Source organism: Aythya fuligula, chromosome 4, assembly GCF_009819795.1.
Source record: "Aythya fuligula isolate bAytFul2 chromosome 4, bAytFul2.pri, whole genome shotgun sequence".
In the NCBI taxonomy this organism is placed as follows: domain Eukaryota; kingdom Metazoa; phylum Chordata; class Aves; order Anseriformes; family Anatidae; genus Aythya; species Aythya fuligula.
The window spans coordinates 70,888,523-70,907,104 of NC_045562.1; the positions used below are offsets into that span (position 1 = coordinate 70,888,523).

An 18,582-nucleotide genomic window follows, 5' to 3' on the forward strand; every position below is an offset into this window, starting at 1 on the left:
GGAAGGGGGGGAGTGAGGCGGGAAACGCCGCGCATGCGCCCTGGGGGTGGGTTCGCGCCGCTGGGCTCTGCGCATGCGCGGCCTCGGGGCTGCCCCTGAGGGGGCTTTGGGGGGGTGGGATTGTGAGGGGATTCTGTCAGGTTTGGGGGGGTTTCGAGGCTCTTTTTTGTTTCCTGAGGGGGTTTGAGATGGTAAAGTGGTTCTTTTCCCTGAAAAAGGGACAGGTCGAGTGAAAGGGTCTTGCGCTAGTTGTATCACCTGCTTGGGGGCCAAATTCTGAGGTGGGGGGGTCATAAACGGTCGTATCAACGTGTGGATTGATAAGGGGCAGGTTTAGCTGTTCGTGGCGCTTCAAACCACAAAAACACCCTGATAGCGTCCCCTTTAGGGTCAAGGTCAGCATTAAAGGCCGTTTCCCTGTTAGAGTTTCAGTAAGGCTTTAGTGTTGGAACATTCCATGAGGAGTGGAAAAAGTACCATAATGTAAGGATTTTTTTGTTTGTTTGTTTTACATTAAAAGCAGTAAAATCTGAACAATTGTAAGAAGGCCTTGTGTCCAACTCTGACTTGGGTGCAAGCACAGCAGAGCAAGTTCATGCAAATGTGCTTTCTACAGCCCTGGGTGCATGAGTGAGCTCTGAGCCCTGTAGGGGCTGGGTGCCTGGAAGCAAATGGGACTGATGTCACTACATCCCATCTCATGGTATTCCACTTGTATAAACGCACCGTGCTTGTCTAAAGTACTTATGGAAAGGTCCTGCTTTCAGCTAGGTTCTATCTCTAACACGTAGACTGGCTCTTCTAATTTCCATTCAGGATTTTCTTTCTGAGATGTTCACGAAAACTAAAGGCGTGATATCCCCCCCTAAACAATCACATTTATCCAGTGCAGTTTTATTTCCATACACTCTCATCTCCAGAAATCAGTGCAATAATAGAATCATCAAATATGAGTTTTATAATAGTCATTTGGGGTTACTAACAATACAACATTTCCAGTTACATTTTCCTCATTAACGTTTTAATTAATTTTGACTTGTAGTCCAGAATCTCATTAATCTGGTTTTGCTATATTAGCGTGACTGCTATACACTGAAAACTGTTTGGTTTATAGGTGCTCTTCCAGTAGTACAGCTCAGAAGGCTGCTGAAAACATAGAAGGTATGGTATTTCAATCACTTGTTTCTTCTTTTCTTATTATTTTTTTTAAATTTCTACACCATATACTCTGTCACGAGATAAAGAAGACGCTAAGCACCCTCTTTCCCTTTATTACTTTCTCTTTCCCCTCATCTTCATTGTGAAGAGCTTTCCTGGCTTAAGTTGTTTGATTTCCCTTGCCACCAGCCAGCTCTGATCAGAGAGCATGAACTGAATTGTTCGCTTCCATCAGCTGTCCAGCTGCTCCTTGAAGAATAATAAAATTGATAGTGACAACATCCAACAGCACGGAGTTTTTCACCTTAATCCTCAGAGTTTTCTTCTCCACATTCTGTACCATATTGCTGCTATGGACTGTGGGAAGAGTAGTGGACAGATCATGGAAGAATCAATACAGAGGCAGTGGGAAAAGTGCCTCTGGGGGTTGTAATCAGGACTTTCTGCATATTCCTTGGTGAATGAGTTTGCTACAGGGCTTTGCTCACTACCTCTAGATTCTTTTGGCATTGTCTTTTTATCTTCGCTGGGAACTTTGTTCAGCTCTTTGTGCCATCAGTTGGTGTCAGGCTGGAGGAGCTGGAAGTGGAGAGGGTGCTTTGCTGCAGTACTTAGGCGAGCTGAATTGGGGAAGACAAATGGGCAGAGGCAGCAGACTTCAAAGTGGGGGACTGAGAGCAGGAAAGCAAAGGACTGGGAAGGTTGGAGCTCAAGCTGTAAGGTACAGGAGAAGGATGGTTGAGGAAATGTGGATGTGTAAGTGGATAGATCTCTTTGAGGTAGGGAAAAAAAACTGATCCTGTCTCTGTGAAGGACTGCTGATCTCCCTGCCAGCCTTTTCTGTTACCACCACAATAAATTGTGGCCTATGCCAGACTCTGGCTTTGAAGACTTTCCTGAAATCTTTTCAGCAATATTAGCTCAAATCATCAACTTTGATCAGGTCAGGGTTTTCTCTGGACACCTGTTAGCTTTTAATAATAACTTTTTAATATTGTTTCTCATAGATACTCAAGAAGAAATTGTGATTCCACGAAGGAAAACCTGGTGAGTGTTTACTGTTGGAATATTTCTTGGCCTGCAAAAAAAAAAAAAATCATTGCTAGACAGCTGAACATAACCTGTCTGTGAATGAGACTGGAACATGGCTGTACCAAAACCAGTCTTGCATTGCTGCCTACTACAAGAGATTTGTTTTTTCCTCTTGGAGAAAACATGCTCTTTATCTTGGTTATGATTCACTTGAATGTGTACAACAAAGATGAAAAGGAAAAATGGGGTTGCTGTAATCTTAGATTTAATGCTCCAGAAGGGGCAGTTGCTGCTGACTGGAAGCTCTGGGAATATTCTTGGCTCTTCCCCTTAATGCAGAGCATGCACAACCTGTTTCTGCCCTCTCTTTCAAAAAAAAATTATAAGAATTGTAAGCATAGTTTAGTTACTTTACAAAAGATTGTGTTTGCTAGAAATCTGCAAAATCAATTTAATTTGGCTGCCTGCATGTAGGAATGTTTCTTTCAGTGAAATAAACATGGTAGCCTGCTGAATGAAATCCTGTTCAGAAATAATACAGCTGAACAAAATCTATTTTGTTGTGATTCTCCTAGTACTCTAAAGCAGTTAAGCTGAAATTGCATGACTGTACCACAAAAAATAAAGTAATAGCTAAATGGTGTCTGTATTCAAACCCCAAATAAGACCACCTTCACCTAAACGCTGTCAGCTTGAAACACAACCAAAGTCTTAAGGATCCACAGACAGGGGAGTCGCAAGCAGTGTAGGTTCTTTTGTTGCTTTTGTTTTCCTCCCAAGATTCTTCTTAGAGAGAGGGCCTCGTGTATCTCATCCCTCAGAGCTGGGATAGCCCTAAGGGGCTCTGAGAGGAGCTTTCCAGGGATTTTTTTCTGTGTCCCTTCCCTGTGTTCTCTCTTTCAGAATGGATAGTGAGGTAACTGGTGGTAGCAGGAAATACACAAATTCTTCTGGTTTTCCTCAAGTCTTTTTTTTCCCTGTAGTTCCAGGAGTGTGTCTGGTTTTGCATTTAAATCTTCTATCTCTTGAGAAAAGTGCTGTTTTCTAAGTGAAGCAAACCCACTATTCTAGAACTGAAGATCCTTACAGGCTGTGATAATCCTGTACTTATTTTGTAATACATAGAACTAAAAATCTGCAACCCAGCATTAATCAAAGCTTCTTTTACTTTTAGGGATAAACTAGCAGTCCTCCAAACATTGGCTTCTACTGTGAATAGGGTAAGTAGTTTTGTTATGATCGTGGATACAGGTTGGGTTGTTCATCCTCTCACATGCTGGCCTGTCACTCTAGAGGCTTATACTTCTGCCTTGGCCAGAAATGAAAGACAAGATTTTTGCATTTGTTTTTTACAAGGTCTTCTTTTTTGCTCAACACTTCTTGTTGTGTCCTTAAACTCTCTTTCTAGTACAAAGAGAGCTGGAACTTACTGTAGTTAAAAATATCACAGGAAAGGCATTAATATTTTGACAAGACTTTTGCTAAAATCAGGAGCAAGTTCTTTTACCAGTTTAGCTTTCCAGTCCCGTCTGCCTCTTGCCCATCTCAGTCCAGAACATCAGCCTTCCAAAGAGCAATCAGTGTCTACTCCTGCTGGGCAGCAATTAATGCTGTGGTGCTTTTCTTAAACACTGTCTGGAACTCTGGAAATTGAATCTGATCCTGCAAGTCCCTCAGATCTCCTGAGGCAATTAAAGCTGCGGGTCCTGCTTGCTTACAAGTGGAATTCTTGTAAAATGCAAATCGTGTTGGTTATGATGGAACTGTTCATCGTGCCTGCAATCCCTTGAAGGTGTGTGATAACTACAGCATGCCTGCGTTCATAACTGAAAGTGTTTCAGTCCTGGGTTCTCCTTTCTACAGGATCCTACTGCTGCTCATTATATGTTCCAGGATGACCCTTACCTGATGCCAAGAAATTCAGCTAATGCTGTGAGTATTTCCTTTGGAATCCTTTAAAGTTTCTCCCTCCTTTGCCCAGGCTATGAGAATGTTATCTATTTGAAGCCTTGTTTTAATTACAGAAGAAAATGAAAGATCAGAATTCTCTTTGGAATTCCTGTTCTCATTTCCCCTCTGTGTATGTCTGAACGCACGTGACTGTAAAATTTTTCTAGACAAAGCCACCCTGCATACACAAAGTTACCTTTTTTTTTTTCTTCCCTGCAGTGTAGGGACCTTCTGTCTGCCACAGCTCTGTTAATATTCCTGAATAAGCGGTATTGCAAGTGTTGAACTAAACCATAAGCACAAAATCTCAATTTGAATTATATCTGAATTAAAACATGGATGGTTACTGGTGTGCCTGTTACTGCATACATTTAATTAGTTGTTGTGGCCAACTGCCAGGAATTGTATTCACAGAACAGCTATTTGGTAACATAGATTTATGGAAATAGTAATGAGACAATAATAAAAGGAAGAAGGAAAGGAGTCTGTCCGTGATGTTACCTTTGCATAAGATTAAAAAGTGCAAAGCTGAGGCAGGAGAAAGCAGAACTGAAAATAAGGGCAAGAAGAAAGTACTGTGTGTGGTACTAAGATACATTTTGGCAAGGCAGTGATAGGACTAGGAGAGGACTTCAGCAGTTCTTTGGCATGCCGGCCATGCAGTGAGGCCAGAGGAAGGTGAAGGAGGCTTTCAAATGCCCGAAGTTCTAAAAGAAGCAGTGAAGGAGGAGCTGACTGTAGAACTTCAGGAAAAGCTGCGAATGAGAGTTGGGTGATGCCAGTGATCCTCTTGAAAGTGAAAAATAGAGAAACTTCCTCGTGTCATACCTCTAAAAAGAGACATGAGCTTGACCTTGAGGTAGTAATGCAACAGTTCAGATGCATCTGATACAGAACTTCATTCCTTGACTAATACCATAGCAGTAAATGACCGTCTCATTTAAATAACAAACATCCTGAACTTGGGATAATACCAGAAGATTTATGCGGCATGTTGTCCTGTCCTTGTGTTTTTATGAAGAGCTGAAAATACAACGTGTGCTTAATTTGATCCCATCAGAACGCTGAGTGTTACAGAAAATGTTTTTCCTCACACTGATCTTTTTAGTTACATGTTTCTTTATCAAACTCTTGTTCTCTCTCCTTCCTATGCAGCGCCTGCTTTCATTGTCGAAGGAGTCGGGAAGAAATGCTGCAAAATACATTATTAAGCAATTTCCTCAATATTTTGACAAGATTCTTGCAGAACCTAACGTACCAGTAAGCTTTTTTTGCTTTTCATTTCCATTATATTTGTTCTGTTGGGTAGTGAAATCAGCTGTTAGACTGGGCAGAAACTAATGGAAAAAGATAATCTTGATAACTGGTTTGTAAACAGCTATGAAAGAAATAGTGGTTTCAGTGTTTTCAAGGTGAAACTGAAGTAGATTCAACATCATGCAGGTTCTTCAGATAAAAGTAAGGAAAGAAATGCTGTTTAGATGTTGACTTGTGTGTAGGAAAGCAGGAGATGAGGATGTGTGTCCTTCATCACCACAAGGACTGTTGCTGTTGGGCTGGGAGAGCCTAATAAAGGCTCTTAGCCAATGAAAGATAATCAAAGCAGGGTAGTGGGTGAAGAACTAAACGTACTTGATTAGTGTTTCAACAATGAGAAGGTTTGAGCGTGTGCTTAACTTGTCCTCTGTGCTTTCAGTGCTTGATGCCCGTGACTCTCACACCTCAGCTTGAAGGAGTGAACGAGGAAGCTCTAAGAGAGCGCATCAACCTCCGGATGATGAAAGCCTCCGTGGACCTGTTCGATCAGCTCCTGCAAGCAGGTTCGTGGCCACCTACCACATCCTGAGCTGGAGCTCTACTTAAGTTGTTGAAAAAGTGTTTTAGTAGATGGCACGGGGTAACATAAGTTAGTCACCTACTGGAACTGTAAAGGTAACTGCTTCATGTGTTCACATTCATCTTGTCTGCTTGAATTTGGCTGTCAGGGAGCATAGTTTAGCCCATGCATAATAACAGAATTCTGTGCTGCTTGATGCAACTACATCCAGAGTGTGTGTGGAGACCTAGGCTTCATACGGAGGCAGTTTTCATGACCACATTACTAATTTTTTTGTGACTGTCATTGCTCTGGTGAACTGTTTCTCCAGAATTATTAGGCCTTCCCTATCAGTGGCTTGTCTGATGTCGTTTTGGTGACACAGAACAAGGAGTTTCCTGACCAAGAGACAGGTGATACAAGGTGCTACTAAGCTCTTTACTGCTGTGGTAGACTGGTTCAGCATACCAGCTGAGTGCCCCATCTGTGCCCTGCCCGCAGTAAATGAGTCGTTTTTGGTTCCTCCTTACTCTGGATCTTACCTCTGTTGTGGACAAAAGGGGAGTAAACACTAGAAAATGAACTGCCACAGCCTCTGAAGGAGGAAAACTTACTGGGAAGGCGAGACCTTCTCATTCCCACTGAAAGATGGAAAGAAGATTGCATCAAACCACTCTTTTGTTGGCTTTAAATCTATTTCATAGGAAATGTCTCCTTGGAGTAGTGAAAAGCACTCGATGTTCCAGTTGCAGTGGTGTTTGTGTTTGTGGTGATTCTCAGTTTCAGCTGCTAGCCGTCACTCCCTTCTCCCACTTGATCAGGAAAGCTCTACCCTTTCTGTGGCATTAATAGAAAAACAGATAGGGTTGTTTAATTAAAATAGACTTCTGCTGTAAGTGGTTCCAAGGAAATCTTAATTTCATACCTCAGTTTAACAGACTTGCTAGAAAACATCTAGAGAATCAAGTGGTGGTCAAAGATGCCCTGACAAGGCTGTACATTGAACAGTGTGCTTTTTACTTTCTCTGACTGCTGTACGTCATTATTTCCTGTAGGTACCCCTGTATCTCTGGAGACCACAAACAGCCTTCTAGATTTGTTATGCTTCTATGGAGATGGAAAATCTGTTCAGGAAGAACAACGTGAAGAGAAAGAGGATTTGGAAGAATCAGGGGTATGAAAAACATGTTGAGTTCTATTTATTTATTTCATAAGTTGTAAGAGTGTGTGGAGGTGATGTCAAGATCTTTGTACTGGGATTCCCTAACTGGAAGATGGTGTGAGGTGGGTCAGATGCAGTCAATGTTCCCTGGAAGTACAGGAGCTATAAAAATCCTGTGCCTGACCTACTAGCAAAAGTAGTTTCCCTAAAGATGAACTTCGCAGCTAGAACCCTACATCAGCTTAGTTCTGCTGACCTGTTTAAACACATTTTTCCCACTGCCAGCTTTGGTTTTATAGATTATCTCCAATGGCAGCTTCTAGTACATCTAACATAGACGAACATGGCCATTTTATTTGAGTCCAAACCCTAAAATCTGTGTTTTAATGAAGTTGAGAGCTCAGAGTTATCAGGTCATTGGGTCAGCAGAAAATGCATTACATACGACCTGTCCCTGGGGCGATTGAGGGAGAAAGGGTTTTATACGTGATGTGATACAGTCTAAGTATTTCCAACAGCTCCACAAATTATATATAATTTGCCTCATGAGTAGGTTTAGTAACATAAACAGGATTCTTGATTTAACTAGTTTCCCAAACATCAGAATGCAAATCATTTTAATGTAACTCATTTTAAAAAAAAACAACAGCTTTGCTAGCTTATAAATAGCTATTGAACTTCTTTGTTACCAAAACATATCGTTGGATGTTTATTGAGAACTTTGAATTGTGAGAAACTCATTTCTGCAAAAAAATCTCTTCAGGTGAATGCTTCAGAGCAGAAAACTCCAAAGAGACCACTCCAAAGAGGTCCACGCTCATCTGGCTCTAGATGGAGGTATAAAAATGTTGCTGATATTCTTGCATTCAGTGGACTGTGCATTTGTGTTGTTATAAAACTGAGTTAAAGCCCATACTTGCAGGCGTTATTTGTTAAATACAGCTCCTTTGAAAGTGCTGGTGGAGGTCTAATAAGTAATTGTAGACTAGCTCAAAGGATGAGGATTAATATATTTGAATGTCAGCCCCTAGAGGTACAGCCCATAATTTTGTTTTGTATTTCAAATTGTTTTCATAAAGGTATCTGTAATTGAGTTCTTTAACATCCAGCTTGTTTGCTGATTCTAGGGAGAACAACGATGCTGAAAGGATATTTAAGATAATGCCAGAGAGGAATGCACACTCCTATTGCACTATGATCCGTGGGATGGCCAAGGTAAAGTCACCTTTCAGTGTTGAGAGGTATTTTTTAACTTGCTGAAATCTCACACGGAGAGTTTATTTTCTTTGTTCATTGTTTGATAGTTTATTTTTCTTTGTTCATTTTCCAGCATGGGGCTTCTGCTAAAGCTTACGACATGTACACAGAGTTGCTGAATGAAAGGCACAAGGGTAAGAGCCTGCTTCTTTTAGTTTATGGTCTTCTGAGTAGCAGAAATTAGTTGTTGGGTATGTGAATATTTCTTTCATGGCAATGATGATTGGCGCAGGGGTACGGACCTCAGCTAGATCATGGGAGCTGAATGCAAACTCTTTATTTCAGTGCAGCTGGCGTGTGGCTGGCTCACTGGAAACAGATTTGCATGAGAACTTCGCCAGAAACTGAGCCATGTTGTAACAAACTGCTCTCTTTAGATGACAGTTGTCAGTTAAAGTGAATTATCTTACATTTTTCAGCCGATGTGCAGACGTTCAATGCACTGATCGGAGCTGTCCCGTTTCTGAAGGACAAGTCCCCAGAAAGATGGGAATTAGTCAAGGTAAGGAGGTAAAAAGGAAGAGGTAGGAGTATGGGGGCTGGCTCTGCATTATTGGTACAAGTTTGCAGTTGTTACAAAGCTCATTTTTTAGCATGGGTTTTGTAAGGTACTAATACCTGCTACGAAGGAATTTTGCTAGTTTAAGAACGCAAACTAACTGCAAAGGAGTGAAAAATGTACAAAACCCAACCTTGTCCTTGCAGAACAGTTTGCCTTCTGAGAACTTACTGATCCGAGAGCTGCCCAGCCAGAAAGTAATTGGGAAATTATGATGGGAGATAATTAAAAACTCTTCTCTGAATTGCAATTCGTAGTGTTGTGATGGAAATGGAATTTTGAGGGGTAACATTAGAGGTTCCAGTTCTATTGACATAACAGTGGTAAGGAAGGTTAGTAAGGAAACTTAACAATTTTCTTGATATTCTGGACATCAACCTCCAAGATTAAATGTGATGCAACTCTGTAGTCTTGTTTCTCCTTGAAATTAATTAAAGATTAGATCGTACTTCCTTAATAAACGATAGTTGAGGCAGTGTTGTTCACTTGCAGGGTATGAGAAGGATTAGGTTGGCGAAATGCATCTGTATCTGCTTGAAAGTAGAACTGTGATCTGTGATGTATGAATCCCTGAGGATGTGTGTGTTTTGTTGTCTTTGAAGGTTTTCTTGAATCACATGGTGCAACAGGAAGTGCAGCCAAACTTGCTAACATTTAATGCTGTGCTGAAGACTCTGAGGCGGTGTGGTGGCATAGGCAGAAGTGTGGCTATATCAGTACTAAAGGAGATGGAAGCACTCAAAATTGGTAAGAGAACCAGAACACCACCTCCAGAATAGCTAGCGTAAGAGCTCAGCAACAAGCAACACAGCATTTCCAGCTGTAGGGAAAAAGTTCAAGGCCGGGGAAAAAAAGTATTTCTGTGTTCTTGATTTTGCTGTTTTTTTCCTTTTGCGAGAGAACTGAGACAGAAAAAGGTGTGATTTTTAGTTGTGGCCTGCAGATTTTAAATTGAACTGTTGTTTTCAGAGTCTCTGTTCTCTATTGATTACTAATTACAAGGTCATGGGTGCATTTAGCCCCTTGGGACAAGTAATGAAGCATTTTGGTGTTACAGTCCCTTAGTTGAGGAGCGTGTTTGTCATTACATCACTAGCTGTAGTTACATCGAGCTGCTTGAGGACAGGTGTGTGTATGCAGTGGGAAGTAGGTCCTAGCCCACGTGCTATTTCTCGACTGTATCCTTACTGCAGTATTATGGTAGAAATAGTAAATAATACAAACACACTCACAGCAGTCAGCTGAGTTTGTTAATTTCCTATCAATCAAGGAATCAATCTAATGAGCCACCCAAGCCGTTTGAGTTTTGTGTATCTACACTGTACAGAAGAAAAGCTTTTGATGTAGATGTTCTGGTGATGCCATCCACTTTTTAAAAAGCAGGGAATATCCGCACAGCTGATGTGACGTTGTAGAGTGCACCTTGACTTGTAACATGCCTGCTGATACAGTAGGGAGATGCTAATGAGCAGAGTGGAAACCTAGGTATGGAATATTGCTGCTGTTAATTTAGAGCAGGAAGCTTGGCTGCTTGTCCTGCAGCGTGATGCTCCAGCTGATGGTCCACCCTCAGATAATGTTTTTCAGAATTGTAACATGTGGTTGAGGGCTGGTCCAGCGTTAGGGTGGAAAGGGAGAGCGATGATAGAGCAAATTCTGCATGCTGCCTGACTAGAAGGCGTGGGGACTGAGTTAGCTTGGGCATAAAGCTCAGCCAAGAATACCAAAGTAACCTCAATGTTTTTTTTCTTTTCAGAGCCTAGCCTTGCAACGTATGAACATCTTCTCTTTATTTTTTATAGAGCTGGTAGGTGCAGTATCAACTTGTCTGTGAGTGTGTCCTGTCTAACACCTGCTTTAAATGCTTTCCAAGTGTCATGGATGAAAGCTGTTGATTTAGGACATAAAATACGTCTTCTTATGTGTGTAATCCTAGTGTTAACTGTTCTGTCTGATTCTACTTGAGTGAAGAAAAAGTTAGAGAGTATCCTAACCTCTTACAGGGAAGAAAGAGACCTCGTGCTTTGAGAACTGGCAAAACTGGAAAGAAAACCCCTTTCCATTTGTACCTTCAAATTGGTATAGCTAAAGAGCAAATGCTGCTCAGTCTCTGTGGAGGCTGGGTCTGAGTGTAATGTGATTTTATAGACTGTTTACTCACAGGGAAGAAAGCGCACAAGGATTCTGTTTTTCTGGAACAGTTCTGTGCTTTGGAGGTGTCTTGAAATAGTTGTGGTAGAAGGCAGGAGCCCAGCTGTTGGAGATCCTTTAGCCACAAATCCTTTGGCATGGGAAGAGAACAGACACAGTAGTCATTACTGCAGTCCTTGGGTTAGAACGTGTTTGGAGGAGTTGCTCTGGAATTTTTTTTGTTGTTTGTTTTTGGAATGCATTGCTTTTCTCAGAGCTGCCTTCAAACAAACTTCCTGGTCTGTTGGACTCCTTGCTAGAAAGTACTCATCTCTGCCTGAACCTGCCCTGATTCTCTGTGAAAATATGGTGATACTAGGGAACTTGTAGTGCAAATAATACTACAGCTCATGTGGAACACGACAAATAGTGGCACAGACAGGAGATTCTCAACATTTGTTTTGTAATTGTGGTGCTAGTTTCCATTTCCATAGTATCTTTGCAAACTCTGTACCAATGGAGCACATAGCACAACTGTCATATTGTTCGTCTGTTTGCCCTGCAGTTGATCTTGGCCCGTCCAGCATCATATCTGAGGTGCTGGAGGATGTTGAAAAGAGGAGTTTCACTGCCCAGGACCCTGATGATGGTACGAACTTCAATATATCTGACAACCTGCATTGCTTAAACATCTCTGAAGAGTCAGCTAGTGAATTCCAAGTAGTCCTAGCCAGCTGGAAAGAATGTGTGTGGCTTGCTTTTACCAACCTCTTCTGATACATTTGCATATTTTGGGGCAGCTCTGGGGTGTACTAAAGAGGTGGGTGACCTGCCTGAACACTTACCTCTGTTGCATAACGAAGGAGGAGGGTGAAATGGCTGACCTTATTTTTTTTATTTTATTTTTATTTTTAAACTTGCCTGTCTTACAAATATTGCTGGTTTGGGTCAAATGAGAATGTAGCTTTTGTAAAACCGCCCACATTCAAACAGATCATCTGTTTAAATCTGAAATCTGGCTCCAAAAGCCCAGCAGTATAATTGCCCCCAGAACATTGGCTGGCAACCATGGCAGAGTTTCCACACAAAGTCAGAATCCCTGTTGTGTTGTCAAATTTAGCTACAGATTCAGCTTTTTAATTGAAGATGTCTCATCTGTCCCGTGGGAGGCTGGGTTAATGAGCTACTGTATGTCCCTTTGAAAGGAGGAAACTAACAGTTCATTTTTCCCATTTCAGCCAATTTTTTTGCCACTGCTATGCAAGTGGTAAGTACCTCTTCCCTGCGGTCACAATTCCTTTCAGCCTTCCAGCTGTTTCAGAATTGCCTGTGAGATTTCCAGCTTGTCTCATAAGATTTAGCACTCAGCATCTTTCCCTTTTTCACCTGTGTTTGTCACCTCCTGTAACTTTGCTCCATAATTCTATGTTGTGGGTTTATGTAATGTGTTACATTTGGTACATTCTTTAAAATCTGACTGGTTTATTGCAGTGCTGCGACCTTAAGGATATCAAGCTTGCTTATCGGTTAAATAAGGCAATGGAGAAGGGAGATAACTGGAAATTCTTGGACATGTCTCAGTTAAATTCCTACTGGTGAGTGAAGTGCAGCTTTTATTTGGTGTCTTGTGTATTGTTATCAATTTGAATGTAAAGTAGAATTCAGACCTTGTACAGAATGCTTCTTTGTTGAATATCGTCTAGCAATTATATGTGCACTTTGGGAATTAGGTGATGAAGTACCTCTTAAGAACAGTGATAGCTTAGGATGTATTTTTGGTTTGTTGCCTTTTCCAAACCGAAAGTGTCTTGGAGTGTGAGAAGTCAGATGAATTCATGAGCTCATAAATGTCAGAAGGCTAAATGTGTAAAACAGATCGTAGATGATCATCAAACTGTATAAGTCATGCCTCTTCAGTGGTCCCTTGTGTTATAGGAAAACTGTTGTCCAGCCAAGAGGCCAGGGAAGGAACAGAAGTTCTGTAACTCAGACCCTTCACTGTCTAGCTTAGCTCAATCCCCCTGCCACAACTCCACTAACCAGCTGAATTTTCTGCAGCCCTGTTGGCCACTTAGCATGGCAGTTCAGGAGGTGGCTGTGGTGGATGCACCAAACCAGCACGCACAGCAGGACCAGCTCTCTGCTTGCAGCTTTAGAGAGACGTTGCAGTGCTCCAGGTGTATCTAGGCACCAAACTCTCAAGTAATTTTACTATTTGCCTGTGTAATCAAGGCATCTGAACCATCTTGAGCAATGTCATCAACTGCTGTAGTCACTGAATGTAATTAAGCACTTGGATCAGACTGATTTGAAGAAAAGCCTGCTAAGACATTGCAACTAGAGATGCTCCAGTAAGTTCATGAAAATAATTACCATCAAAATAAGATGCAGTTTCAGAGGTGATTCTTACAATCTGGCCTTGTTTAGTCTGTAAGTAAGTCAAGAAAAAATAATGGAAATTAATCTCAAGTGGTTTCTTACCTGAAATGTATTCAAGAGGGGTTCAGGTACCTCAAACTTGGCATCAGGCAGAAAAGGTGCATTGTTTAGGGACTTTAAAATGTAGTGGCCCACTTCTAATTCTGACAATAACCTAGTGTCACTGCAAAGTTCTCCCCCAAAAATGCTACTGCTTGTTTTAATTGTAGTTTTGCAGTCGTACAGTGAAACTTCCATGATACGCAACACAATTATGATCAGAGCACCATCGTTTGCTGGCCCTTCTCTGGTTCCAATGATATAATTGGTACTGAACCAGCATTTTTTCCTTCCCATAGGTCAAAATTCTTTTCACTGTTGTGTATGATGGAACAAATTGATGTTGTGTTGAAATGGTACAGAGAAATGCCCCCTTCGGTAAGTGTATCTTACTGTAAGCAAGCTTTCAAACTTTAGAATGAAGAAAGGGCACGGTTACAGTTCATTGAAGTGATTCTTCCTTCCTCAGCTCTTCTATCCAAGTCCTAAAAATATCGTGGACCTCCTTCAAGCGCTGGATGCAGCCAATCACTTGGAAGCAATTCCATCGGTCTGGGAAGGTCAGTGATAGCCACGTGGTCGCATAGCCAGCTCCTTTGGTGGGGACTGGAGGAGTGAGCAGTGGGAGAACTTCCTGGTGCTCAGAATAGCCACACTGAGATGCTTTGTCATGAGGGACGTTGTTGCTGAGTACAGTGGTGAGGTTACGTCATTAGAGAAAGTCTGTGCTATCAGCTCTGCCTGTTGCAGAGAGTGTGGCTGTGCCATGTTATGCCATAAATGCTGGTGATAGTTAAATGTCAGTGTCTTGGAAAACTGAATGCTCACCAGATGGCACCTTAACCAACAGTCCAGGTTTAATTCCATTTAAATTCTTTGCACCTTAAACAGGGGAAACAAATGCAGATTCAGGCTCTAGCACATAGAAAATATCCTACTAACTGTTGTCTTTATCTAAACAGATATGAAACTGCTTGGGTTTAATAGGAGACAAGACCTGTTGGAAGAGATTTTGTCTTTGATGAGCAGAGATACGCATCCTGAAGAGGTAGGGGAGCCCAGTGAAAAGCACAGAGGCGTGTCCCTGTTTCTGTATATGACACAGACTGTATTTGAGCTGTGTTACTGTCCCTGGACCTTAGAGATCCCATTGCTGTGCATATGCTGGTACAAGTTCTCAGATCTGTGTGAGCTTGTGCAGGTCTGCTAAGCTCTCCAGGTTGTGCTCAACTTGTAGAGAAACCTCAAACTGACATAAAAGAGGATCGCTTCCATACTGGGGTCTGGAAGAGGAACCCAGCCCAGCAGTGAGGGCTGCTGAGCCAATTGTCCTGACATAAGAGGGTTTTTTTGTTTGTTTTGGTTTCTGCCAGGATTAACTGCTGTTAATTCAGAGCATGAAATCACATCGGGACAGACCTGTAGTGTACGCAGAGGGTGTTGGAGGATGGCATTGAAGAGAATGCGCTGATTCAAGAGATGTTGGAATTAACATCACGATCTTTTCACAGACTCAGCTGGCATTTGCCAAGTGTGCTGAAGACATCAAAAATGTCCACGAGCAATCCTGGAGGGAGCAGGCCCCGTTGGCGTGGACGGGCAGCGCGCTGGGCCACGTCGCCGTGTTGTTCTCCAGGGTTGGGAGGACACAGGACGCCTGGTACGTGTGTGGCTGTCGTCAAGGCTTAACCACAGAAACCAAAGCTGAGTCACTGATGTTCTGTTGTTTAACATGCTTTCTTTGTGCTGGTTTCTTTGAAACAAAGAAGTGACAAGCACCTTTCTAAAGATTTAAAACTTGTCACCAGTCACACTTCTGATGTTTCATGCAGTGTTTAACACGTTCAGTGGTGTTAGCTGGCGTACGTTGCATCTGTGAGAATACAGCATGGGAACTGTTCCAAACTCGGGGGAATGGCTCTTCAGGAAACACAGAGCTTGCCTGGGTTTCAGCAAGGGTTTCTCTAAGAGATTTAATACCTGTTTTCTTCCTCTGTGTGTATTTTGTTTCATATATTGGTTTTGTTTGTTTTTTCTTCTGAACAGGAAGGTGATAGAGCGTTTCCAGCAAGCCAACAGGATTCCCACGTGAGTGTACCTATGTTCTGACTTCATGTGCCAAGTCCCCCATTGCTTGGGATCTTGCATTTCTATTACAACCAACAGTAGTGTTCCATGTCTTACTGCCAAAGTGTGTGTTTGTCCCTGTGGGCTCGGGTGTTTGTTTATCCAGCTGATGCATTCTGAGACCTTCCTGCCTCCCAGGAAAGGTGAAGATGCAAAGGGAACTTTGTGGGATCGATCCTTAAGATGTCATTGAATGAAGCTGTGGGACACGGAGAATGGTGTCACTGATTAAGTCTGTGTTGGAAGTCAGTTTAAGCAGCATTCCTGAGAACATCTCACTTCCCATGTGCTCAGAAAAAAATCTGATGCGGTGTTAAGTAAGCACTGGTGCCTCAGAGATGTCTGGATTTCTGAAGACAAGTTTATCAAGTCAGATCCTAAATTTTCATGTCACCCTGTTAAGCTCCAACAGCTTTTTTTCTAAGGGTTTTTATGAAAAATTTATCTTTTTGAAGAAGCAAACAACTTCTAAGGAATATAGTGTGTTTTAGGGACAAAAACTGCTTGGTGCTTCCGTAAGTGAACACCTTAGGTGTGGTGTTGGAGATGCATCACGTTCTCTGTGGCCTCCTGTGCCTGTTGGGGTGTTTGGTACTGAGGGCAGCAGGTAACAGCACTTTGCTGTTCTGCAGATGCCTGCCAGCGTGGCCAGGGAAGATTGATGCTGCCAGGCCACCTCAGAGCCTTGTCTCAGTTTGGGGAATAAGGAAAGGGGAACAATTCTCCTTGAGAAGTTGTGGTGCAGTTGGTGGCTTGTGGCTGCCGTGGATTATGGATGTGAAAGGAAGGAGCTTCCCCTGCTGTTAGAAAATGGGTCTAAGGGCTCTCCTGGTTGAACTGTCCCTTGCTCCCTGCAGCACGAGCTGCAGCCCCTTACTTGTTTCCCTGCTGAGAGGCAAGAAAGGTGTCTCCAGTAACCGCCACAGGTGATGAAGGGACAGAGTAGCACTTGAGGTGGGGCCCCACGATCAGTTGCTTTCCTTTCCTCTTGCAGTGACCGGGTGATGGACGAGTTCTTGAACTGTGCTAAACAAACCAATTCCCCCGACGAGGCAATTAAGCTGGTGAAGCTGGCAGTGTCCCTCGGGCTGGCTTCAGCACAAAGGCTTAAAAGCAGAGCGGAGAAGGAATTTGAACTCTCTGAAAGCCAGAGGTAAGTCAGAGTACTTGTCCCTACCGCTAAAGGGGTGTAGTAGGTGAGTGTCAGAGGGGTAATTTCCTGGGCGGAGCCTTCTCTTCGGCTGGGGTGGCAGAGAGCTGGCTTTCAGAACGACGTGCCTTTATATTGGCTGATGGATTCACCCCCCAAAAAATAACCCCTCAGTTTTTGATGCTATCCCACCTGGGAGGAGATGTAACCCCTGTTATGGGGTTACCTGTGCCCGCTGCTCGGCTCTGTTATTATGGGGAAGGGATTACAAAAGGCTGCACCGGGGGACTGATGCTGACAGAAGGGTTTAAAATTTACAGGAAGGCCTTGGAGAGCATCCAGCCCGACAGCGACAGCAGCGATAGTGACAGTGACAGCGACAGTGACAGCAACTAGCTGTCCTCCTGCCTTCCCTGTGCGAAATCAAGGAGCAGCTGCAGCTGTGGTGTCAGGAGGCTCCCCCAAGAAGTGAAACCCCTGAAGAGACGGCTTCTGGGAGCTGCCAAGAGCTGATTTCTCCCCAGTGCTGCAGCATTCCAGGCCGTTCCCACCGGTAACCTCTTCACAAGAGGACGTTGTCCTCTGCAGAGCAGCCAAGAAGTTGTCCTCTTTCACGGTTTTGGGGACTTCAAGGTGGGCTGGGGTACCCAGTGGTCCCTTCCACGCCTCTCACACCGTGCCTGAAGCACCAGGGGCTGCAGGGACAGAGGAGTGCTGTGTTCTGGGAGCTGCTCAGCACGCACAGCTCCGTGAGCAAGACTTTTTCTAGGCCTCCTGTGGTGTCAACCTGTGCTGGATTTAATTCCTTTCATGCTAATGTTCATGAATGACTTAAAAATGATGTTCAATCGGTATGTAAACACTGTAAGTAACACAGCATTCATCACCTGTGGTGTTTTTCCTCACCCTTTTTGGGGTTTGGGGACAGGCTTTGGACTGTAGAGGATAAAAAGCTGCAGTTTGTTAGCCTGTACAGCTGGAGATTGCCACATTAATAAATGGCTGACACTAAATACAGCTGTGTCTAGTGATCAAAAATTGTTGATTACAGTGTTGCTGCTGGTCTGTGAGAGACCACCGAGTGAAGTTTGTATGGAATAGAGCAAAAAAGCTGAGGAGGAGACGGGAAAGATGGACAACTGCTCTTCTGTTCTCTGCCGTGCAGTTAGCCAGCCCTCATGGCAGTGTTGCTGCACCCGTTCTCAGCTCGTAAAGGAATTATGGAAGGTTTTTTGAGATAGTTTATGAACTTGCAAAGAAGCTCCTCACTACTAAACCCTGTCCTAGTGGTGGAGGAGTTAACAGCTGCCTGCCTTTGACCTTGGTGTGCCCGATGCTGCAGCACAAGTCAGAGCTCACTGCAGTGGGAGGCACTTGAGGGATAATCCAGTAACAAGCCTGGGACACAGCAGCTGCTGCAGGCACAGCTCCAGCTTAAGGGCTCAAAGTAAGGTGCTGCTCACGTTCTAGTAAGATTTGCAGTAAAGCTGGGCAAAGGCAGCGTTTGCTCCAGGAGGTGAACAGGCCCTGTGCCAGAAAGGGGACACCATAATGCATGCTCTGACGCTTAATTTTTGTCTGCTTAAACCTGTGCTTGTAAATGTTTTATTTACAGCTGTACCAATTGGAATTGATTTCATCAGTGAATTCTTACTCTTTGTGAACAGAACAAGTACAGAGGGTAAATTCTGCCTTCCACAGGTTATGCAAAAAGGCTGCTGTGTGTTGTATTTGATATTAAACAGGAAACTGAAGAGCAGGAG

General features: G+C 43.1%; 1 protein-coding gene and 1 non-coding gene across 2 annotated transcripts; both read left to right on the forward strand.

Moving 5' to 3' along the window:
- The first annotated feature begins 274 nt into the window (after positions 1-274).
- Positions 275-18,581, forward strand: PTCD3 (pentatricopeptide repeat domain 3). The gene is made up of 24 exons (XM_032186173.1): positions 275-483; positions 1,115-1,161; positions 2,166-2,205; positions 3,365-3,410; positions 4,054-4,122; positions 5,296-5,400; positions 5,837-5,960; positions 7,012-7,130; positions 7,882-7,955; positions 8,246-8,333; positions 8,449-8,509; positions 8,795-8,877; positions 9,537-9,681; positions 10,691-10,741; positions 11,630-11,713; positions 12,303-12,331; positions 12,556-12,659; positions 13,842-13,920; positions 14,012-14,102; positions 14,505-14,590; positions 15,054-15,202; positions 15,589-15,630; positions 16,664-16,822; positions 17,140-18,581. The coding sequence occupies exons 1-24, from the start codon at positions 458-460 to the stop codon at positions 17,213-17,215; spliced, it is 1,977 nt and encodes a 658-aa protein (XP_032042064.1). The 5' UTR covers positions 275-457; the 3' UTR covers positions 17,216-18,581.
- Positions 8,586-8,728, forward strand: LOC116489309. Its single transcript, XR_004253272.1, has one exon. It is a non-coding gene; the product is annotated as a small nucleolar RNA SNORD94 (small nucleolar RNA).
- Position 18,582: the final 1 nt, after the last annotated feature.